This window comes from Dermacentor silvarum, chromosome 8 (assembly GCF_013339745.2).
Source record: "Dermacentor silvarum isolate Dsil-2018 chromosome 8, BIME_Dsil_1.4, whole genome shotgun sequence".
Classification (NCBI taxonomy): Eukaryota; Metazoa; Arthropoda; class Arachnida; order Ixodida; family Ixodidae; genus Dermacentor; species Dermacentor silvarum.
The window spans coordinates 49339951-49349320 of record NC_051161.1 but is presented as its reverse complement, the minus strand read 5'-3'; the positions used below and the strand labels follow the sequence as shown (position 1 = coordinate 49349320).

Genomic DNA, 9370 nt, shown 5'->3' with positions numbered 1-9370 from the left:
GACGATTTGCACGGATTCGCCCTTGCGAGACTGCAGCTCACGAACCAAGTTCGACAGTTCGTCCTGCATGGGCCCTTGGTTATACGTCCGTAATGGTTCAGTAAACCACAGCTACCTACTTGATCGACTTTCATTCCTGGTGTGATTGCCCCACAGCTGAAAACTCCCGTACCAGCACACTTAACACAATTAACACTGCACTATACATTCAACATCTCGGCATGACTCGCTCACTCCCCAAACCCACCCTTGTTTATACTCCTCCAGGTCTTTGTTCAGAACGCCCGTAACGTGATGGGGAGACCTGGTAGGCAATGACGATCTCAAAGCAAAAACTCCGAGATTGTAGTATAAAAAATGCATTCTTTCTCCCTCTCTCTACTGGTATGGCTGTGATATCAGCGTGTGCTTTCTGCGTGAATGGCGAAGCGGTACGCTCGCGATTTTTCCCGCGTTCATGCAAGTTCCGCTTCAGTTATGATAAGTTCTGCGCCTACAATGAGCATGCATGTAGCTACTTTCGGCGGTTATGTAACCTTAATGCGTCACGTATCGTATAGTCACTGATTGCTCACAACGGTTAAGCGGCATGAAGAGAGAGAAAGCGCAATGTAAACTGCGCTTTTTCATCGCGCGGTTCTTAGGAGCCCGTTCCTGCTTTTAGCGTCGGCGTACCTCGACGTAACCGAGCGAATGAGCACAGCGAATAATGAAAGAGCGAACGCGGAGCGCAGCGGCGGATAAAAGACGGCGATAGTGAAGAGGGTGCGAGGAGAAAGGCGGAGGAAGAGAGTGCAGCGGTTCCATGAGGCGGCAAGACGTTTTCTGCAGCGACGATAGCTACGAGGTGGCGCCAGAGTAGCGTGCGTCGTCTGTTCACCGACGACGCCATCGATAAGGCATGCGGCGAGCGCGTCCACCGATACCATATATTGAAACAAAGCGCTGCATGAGTGGAGGTCGGTCTGCGGTGGCTGCTGTGAATTGCGACCGCTCGTCACCCTCGCGCTGCCTCTCGCGACCTTCCGATTAGCGAGGCAGTCGCGCCACACTTCGCTGCGTTTGCAACGTGATGCACGAGACAGATTGTCCGCGGCAGCCAATATATCGCGAAATGAAAACACTTATACAGTTGCGCTCAAATTTCGCATTATGGAGCATCGTAATCGTCGGCGAATTTTTTGAACAGGTACCATAAAACTCGGACTGTGGCGCGGTTGCTTCGTCGTTGTATCAGCGACTAATGCACTGTGGAGTGACATGGACTATGAGCAGGCGACGGCAATCACGACACTGGATTCCAGATTTCTATTCTGGATGCTGTCAAATTCCACCATGTTGACGTTTTGAACCAACAAAGGCCATATAGCAGCGCTGCACAGGCCAATCAGAGCTGATAAGATGGCAAATTCAAAAATATGGCGGAACTGGACAGTGTCCAGCATGAAGGAAGAAAAAAATATGTTCAATGATTACGATACTCCCTAATGCGAAACTTGAGCGCAGCTCGATACGTGTTCTCGTTTCGCGATATACGCGTATTAAGGCAAAGAATTTTAGAGCGAAATCACCGCAACGGCTGGCAGTGGGCCAGTGCGCGTTCGCAGAGGGAGGGACAGTATGCGAACGCTGGCATGATGAGCGGCATCGTAACCAGCTGTGGAAGAAGACAACGAAAAACGCGCGAGCAGTGGCACGCGCGCGTTCGCGCTGTTACACCGACGCTCAACCCGGGAACGGGCACCCAAAGCTGCTCTCTAAAAAGACGCAGTTTCGCTAGAAAGGTGAAGGATCGATTGCGATAGGACATTATTAGACAGCTATACGAAGTAAGGATATTAGTTTTACCGGCCGTATAAACTTGCAAACATTATCTTACTAAAAAAAATAACAAGCACGATGTCACGCGCGCACAGGTTTATATGAACACATCTCACTAAATGACCGCTGAAACTCGCCATCAAAATGCTGCAGTGAGCAGCGCAGCAGCGAGGGAATTGACCTTCGCGCTGCCTATCGCTTCAACGCGAACTAAGCGTCAAAAGCACAGCGGTGTACGAAGCTACCAGCCTTCGGCGCACTATCAAGATCGCTTTCAAGATACGGCGCCCGTGCGGCGGCTCCTACGCAGCAGCCGCCGGTGTAGAACGCCCACGCTCCGTCCCCTCCACCCGTGTCTCGCGTGCGACGGCCGACGGCGCGCTTCAGACGGCGCGATCATCGGCTGACCCTTGCAAGCTTTCACTCGCATATACAGCATACGGCGCGCTGCGACGATGTGATCGTGCTTGGACTTTATACAGAACCTTACGGCGACGGCTGAAATGCGCCTGGAGTGTCCATATAATTGCAATAATAAACTAGCAGAGAGCAGCCAGTCTTTCCAAGCATACTCTCTGTGAAGGCTCGCTTCTTTCCCTCGCAGAATCGGTCTAACACATGACCTCTGAGACACAGCTTATCGGCCGAGATGGTTTGGTTCCCGATAGTTTATAATCGGTGCGCACTTGTTCAGCTGCGCAAAAAAAAAACTAAGAAAGAGAGAGAGAGAAAATGGCTACTCTGATTGGCTCAGTTGCCCTGTAGCTTTCCTCCTCTTTCCCGCCGCCCTCTCCCCCGATCGCAGCTGCGGGAGAGGGCTTTACGGCTGGAGAGGAGCTATACTAGCACTCCAGAATTACGCAATGAAACGACAAACGCCCGCTAAGTATACTCACTGCAACAAATACGCATCATTACTTTAAAAAAAGCGAATAACTCTCTAGAAGCGTTCGGCTTTTCGCTTACATTGAAGATCTTCGTCGGTGGTTTCTGCACAATGTGTTTGGCAGCAGCGACATAATGTCAACGAAAAAAAATGGAGGACGCTTAAGCTTCGCCTTTAAGAGTAGAACGCGATAGCGTTATCGGGACCCGTTCGCAACGCGTCGTTCGCATACGACAAGTAGGCTTCATTCACTGCAACACTGAACGTGGGAAAGCCAGCGCTGTTACAAAGACCAAGCTTACACCGATCCCCTTAAAGTCGGCTTCACTTTTAAACTGAAATGCATTGCTGGAAAGACATTTTTCCAGGGGCAATATAAGTGGTCCTATATTATAATGTGAAGGCCATAGCACCTTTTTTATTATTTTATTAATTGTTTGCCATTGCCCCGACGCTAGCAGGTCTGGTAGAAATGTCGGAAAAGGGGTTTGTGTTCGAGCTTCCTCGTAGCAGAATTAGGTTTTCTCGTACATTCAAATTACAATCCGACACCGATTGGTAAACAATCCGACGGCGAATCCGACGCCGAATGGTAAAGTCATACTTTACCATTCTTCTGACGGATTTCACTGTGAGAAATTCAATTTTTGTTCACCAAAACCTTGCGCCACGTGGAGGGCCTGTGCGGTCGATGTGGTTGGATGATTTCCTCCACCACCCGCGATCACAAGCCGGTTGCCAACGCCGGATTTTCTGCGACACGGGGCCCTAAACGCTATCGCTTTAAAAATGAACGGAGGGACGCAGTCACCATTTACATATATATAACTCACGTGTATATGCGTCTCGAGAGTCTGCGTTGTACTGATCAGCGTCTTGAACGTCCTCATCGTGAACCGTCGCTGTTCCTTCCAAGGTGGCCCGTTGGCCAGAGTCATGCCTGCATGAGGAACGAAGGTGTGTGCTGCACAGTGCTTCGATCACCATTACGTCCTGCATGAAATACAATCCGAGCACAATGGCACGATGCTGGTGTACGTTGTATTGTACAAGTACAAGTATTACTTTTGTACATCAACCTCAGCTTTTATGAAGCAAATGGTTGATTGATTGATTGATTGATTGATTGATTGATTGATTGATTGATTGATCCGAATCGAGCCCACGAACTCGTTCTCAGCAACACAACGCCACAGTTACTAAGCCACCACGGCGGGTGTGACACTGGAATGACGCGCTTGTACAGTTCATGTCTATAGATAGTTGTGAATCCACACGTTTTAAGTAGTTTGTAAATACCTATAAAAGACAAAGTCGGGTACAACTTTAGAAGGCAGCGGCATTTGCCCCTCAAACGCGCATGCCCACGAGCCTCCACCAATGGGCGCGCACTCTAGACTGACGTCATGAGCCGGACGGCCGGTGTCCCTGCCGACGAAGAACATGGCGGCCCGCGCTTCGAACTGGGCCGAGTCGCGTCAGCGGGACTATTTCTGTAGTCGCGGAGGCAAGCGGCTGGGCGGTCACCTGGGTCATGCACAGCATCTGACAGAGGATGTTTGGCTCATTTGTATTCTTTCGTCATCGTTCCCCATCCTTCATTGCTTTTCTCTGTCTCCTTTCCTCTCCAACCTGCAGTGCGGAGCAGCTGCAATGAGGGACGCCTCTCCGTCGGCACCTTTGCCCTTATAAGTCTTCATTAAACTCTCATTAATATATATATATCTTTTTCTTTCCAGCCCTAATACCTCACCCTGGCCCGAAGGGCAAGACGGGGCCATATATATATATAATGAGCAACACCAGTCAATTAGGTTATAGGGCCAAGTACTTCTTCCGAGACTTGATTTTTATTTATTTCATACGAAATAATGGCTTATTAGCGGGAAAAGGAAGGGTAACTTGAATTTAATTCAATGGACCGATCCCACCGACCAGTTTCACGACGCCATCGCTGCCGCGGTGCATGCTGGTACTTGCAGTCATCCGGCCGCTTCAGCCGCCCGGAGTGCCAGTGCGTCCTGTTTCCGACCGATTTTTGGCAATTATTATGGTTCGTGTATAGAGCTATCGTGCGATGGGAGGATTGACCTGCTGCGTTCCTGGGTGCTACAACAACCACACAAGGGACAAAGGCTTCGGATTCTATGTGTTTTCTGAAGAGCGAAAGCTTCGAGAGACGTGGATCCAACGGATTAATAGGTGGTACTGGTAATACACAGCGCGAGAAGAAACACGAGGACGAATAGCGGCCGCATTTCGATGGGGGCAAAATGCGAAAACACCCCTGTACTTAGATTTCCCGGAATTTATAGATTATTTGTCGATTATTGATTAGCTATTGATTGGCTATCGCAAGGTATTGGCCACGTAATTGGGCTAGGCTAAGCACTACCAAGTGCCAAGTCATCCCCAGCATTTCGCGAAATGTATTGATTATTGATAGTTTATCGATTAGCTATTTATTAGCTATCGATTGGCTATCGCAAGGCATTGGCCACGTATTTGGGCTAGGCTAAAAACTACCAAGTCATGCCCAGCATTTTCCAGAATTTATTGATTATTGATCGATTAGCTATTGATTGGCTATCGCAAGGTATTGGCCACGTATTTGGACTAGGCTAAAAACTACCAAGTCATCCCCAGCATTTTCCGGAATTTACTGATTATTGATATTATCGATTAGCTATTGATTGGCTATCAATTGGCTATCGATTGGCTATGGTGAGGTATTGGCTACATATTTGGGTTAGGTTAAGCACTACCAAGTCATCCCCAGAATTTTCCGGAATTTGTTGATTATTGATGCATTATCGATTAGCTATTGATTGGCTATCGATGACTTGGCGATGATTGGCTATCGGCGTTTTTATATTAAAAACGCCTCCTAGCTTACCTAAAAACTTCTAGATATCGCTGTTAGCGAAATTTGCAAGTCGTGCGCGAAACCCATGTAGGTAAGCATCATTAGGGCACGAAAGTTTCGGCGCCGCATTTCAAACCTGTCTCCAACAGGTACACGAATCCTATTATGTCCGTCGCTAAGCAAACAGTTGCAGTCACCGAGATGCACGTGTGCAAAAATAGTAACGCAAAACGACCGCGTACATCAGCATGTACTACATACAAAGCTCGAACAAATACGATACTCAACGCGTAATCAGCAGGTAAGAACCGAAATGAAAGAGCAGCAGGCACTTTTCAACGTTCGCCTCGCATGCTGCAATGAACAGGCGACGTAATTTCTTAAAATACATGACGAATGTTTCTCGGTGGTGGAGTCGCAGAGATGTCTGGAAAGCTCGTGCGCAGTACTCAACGAGCGTGGACTGCGGTGGTGGTTGACCAGTTGACTACACCCAAGATTGTGGCAGTGCTACTTCCGGAAAACCGGCGCATGCGCAGATCGGTCGCTGGGAGCGGTCTATTGAAGACTGTATTCAAGTGTGCATTTTCACATTTAGGCAGGGCAAAAAGTATAGCAACGCCGGACAGGGCCCTTCCACCTGGGACGACAGTTGCACGCAAACTGTAACAGTAGAAGATAAACGTTAATCTAGTGTATTTAAAGTAAATATACTCAATGAAGAACAGATGAAACTGCAAGCATGCATACACGTGTGGGAAACGTATGTACAGTATGTACAGAAAAGAGCATTATAAAATTTGCAGGCATAACGCGGACGAAATGCGTCTTTCTGAATGAGAAGCAGGTGACCCGTTATCTTTTATAGTGTGCTAAATGTTTCAGCTTAAGATCCGAAGGTAAACGCAGGATTTCAGCTGCCATAGTACATAGTTGTCTAAAAACAGTAATAATTAAATTAAGTGTGCTACACCGTGCTAATAACTTGACTGTTTATTCGTCACCTGCACGGACACTAGAAGAACGTGAAATGTTTTTGGTAGGTGCGTTAGGGGGCATGCTAGCCTATATTATAGTGCTCTAGGAACGCCTACATTATATTAATATCATTCGACAAATTTAGCGACACTGGAGCAAAATTTAGTGATAATTTAGCGATTTCATTGCCTCAGTTTAGCGACATGCTCGGAAAAAGATGGCAACACTAAGGCTAACTCTGCCTCTATAGCAATTCCCCCAATACTTCTGCCACCGTCAATGTTCACCAGATGCTCATTAGATATTGATAAGTGATTGGGAGATGGTGCCGCGATAGGCTGCCAAGATACTATACGTTGCTCCTGAGACAAGGGTGCTTGCTTTGAAGACATCACTGTAGATGTTCATTAGAGGTCAATGTGTGACTGGGGACATGCTGTCGCCACAGTGTCGAGGTATACTATTTATTTTACTGCCGCGGTAAAGGTTCTTACTTTGAGATTTCTCGTGGACGTTGAGCGGGAACTCTTGGGCCCGGTTGAGCAGCGCGTCGTTCGAGAGACCCTCCTTTACGGAGCCGAAGTCGCACAAGAAGACCACGTACCGGAAACCGAAGTGGAGCCTGCAGTAACACCACTTACCTCTTTGTCACACATTAGAGTGCAGGAGCGAATATATATATATATATATATATATATATATATATATATATATATATATATATATAATGTAGACAGAAGTTGTGAAGGCTATATACCTTTAACACGTGAGCGACGCCACAAGGTTAACAGAACAAATGTGCAATTTCAACATTTGCGACTGCTGGATCGCGGCCTTCATCAGGGTTTACAAAAAAGTGGCACTTCGGCATTGATATTGAAGACGTGAGACAGCGTTGTTGGCCGTTCTTTAACAAAAAACAATGAAAAGGCGGAAGCATGTAAGAATACAAGTCAAGTCGAAAAGGAAACAGTGGGTGACTGTTTCTCAGCGCTTTGTCGCAAATCGACTGCTCCGGATTGCCTGCAAGGCGGCACTCGGCCTGCCCGAAAACACGAGCACTGACCGTCTCACGGAGCTGGGCATGATGAACACATACGAAGAACTCGCCGCGGCCACACTCATGGCCCAGCGCGAAAGACTAAACGCAACACCCCAGGGGCGCTCCGTGCTAACACGACTACGATACCCTCTAACGCCACAGTTCTGCGGAGGCGAGACCATACTTATGCCACCTGATCTACGAACAAGAATTCATGTCAACCCCATCCCACGTCACATGAACCCTCACTACCACGTGAAACGGCGACAAGCCCGAGCAGCCATCCTGCGCAAAAGGCAGGAGGATGCAGACACATACTTTACTGACGCGGGCTTATACCCCAGAGGTGAGACAGCGACTCCTACTTATGTGGCTGTCGCGACAAACCGGGGGAGACCGATCGTAGCAGCGTCCGTGCGCACGACTTCAAGTGCCACGGCGGAATCCGCGGCCATAGCCCTAGCCATCCGAGACGCTGAGGCCAAGAGCCAGTCGGCTTATATACTCACAGACTCGCAAGACGCCTGCCGGCTCTTCCTTCGGGGAGTTCTACCGGCCGGGGTCCTTCGCATACTAGGACCAAGCCTCCAAATGGACCACGGGATAACCTGGTGTCCCGCGCACACCGGAGTGGAAGGCAACGATCGGGCGGACCGTCTGGCTCGAGGTATAACAGGCCGAGCCGCGATACATACCGCTCGAACGGACGCCTCTCCGACACCCGGCAGCACACCGAGAGACATACTTGAGGCACAACGACTAGGAAGACGAACCAAAGCTCCACCTCACCCCAAGCTAAACAGGCGACAGGCGAGGGACTGGCGCCGAATACAGACAAACACCTACCCACATTTACATAGACTGCACAAAATATTTCCTAACAAACACAGCGACAGATGTCCATGGTGCGACTCCACCCCGACACTAGAACACATCACTTATCAATGCACGCAGCGTCCAGCAGATGCCGTCTCGCCGCTACTTGACGATACACTTAGCAATTGGTCGTGGGAGGCGCGACTCTCCGAACTGAACTTGGGAAGCCAATTGGCGACCCTCGACCAGGCCCGGCGCGCCGCAATAGCCAGTGGGGCCCTGGAAGAGGGGCTCCACCCACAGTGACCAAGCACGGTCTTAATTTAAATAAAGTTGTTTCTCTCTAGGCGCTTTGTCAGCTTTGAACATCTTGTAAGGCAAGTATAATTACACAAACATTTTCTTTTCGGCAACCTCAGTTCTGTAACTTCTGTAACTTCTTTATACGGCAGGCTCATCGGTGATACACACCGTTAATGATTAAAGGATGACCGGACTAAGGGATACGAGAGCCATGCCGACATTATAATAGTTTAATAAGCTTTCGTGGATGGTCATTTGAACACAGGAAAAAAAAAAGAACAGGAAGCACAATAATCAAATGGCACATTCTGTAGTTTCTGCCATTGGAAACTCAATAAAAAGCACCAACAATAGTTGGTGCTTTTATTTCCTTGCACCAACAATGAGTCAGTAATAAAAAAATAAAGATTCAGTAGTCCAAGGAAACTATGGTATAGACTCGCGTAAGGGTCGCACCCGTGTAAGGGTCGCACCCGTGTAAGGATCGCACCCCCAACAAGCCAGCCCAAAATTTGTAAGAATAAGATAATTTCCAACGAAGAAGCAATCGCGTTCCGTGCCCCAGTACCGCGCGAGCATCGGCAAATTTTCGCGCGCTGCGTACTGCCGCGTGCCGCTACTAGATGGCGAGAGCTGCGCGTTGACCTCTGATGCACTG

The 9370-nt window shown here is 48.6% G+C and overlaps 1 protein-coding gene across 4 annotated transcripts in view; it reads right to left on the bottom strand.

The window, feature by feature from the left end:
* LOC119461188 (cytochrome P450 2J6-like) overlaps positions 1–9370 on the bottom strand; it is a 51761-nt gene that overhangs the window by 15970 nt on the left and 26421 nt on the right. For 2 of the 4 annotated variants that reach the window (XM_049671937.1, XM_049671940.1), the window contains one exon: positions 7046–7173. The exons of the other annotated variants lie outside the window; for them this stretch is intronic. In XM_049671937.1, coding sequence (XP_049527894.1) covers positions 7046–7173 — 128 coding nt within the window. The remainder of the gene's footprint in view (positions 1–7045; positions 7174–9370) is intronic. 4 annotated transcript variants of the gene reach the window in all.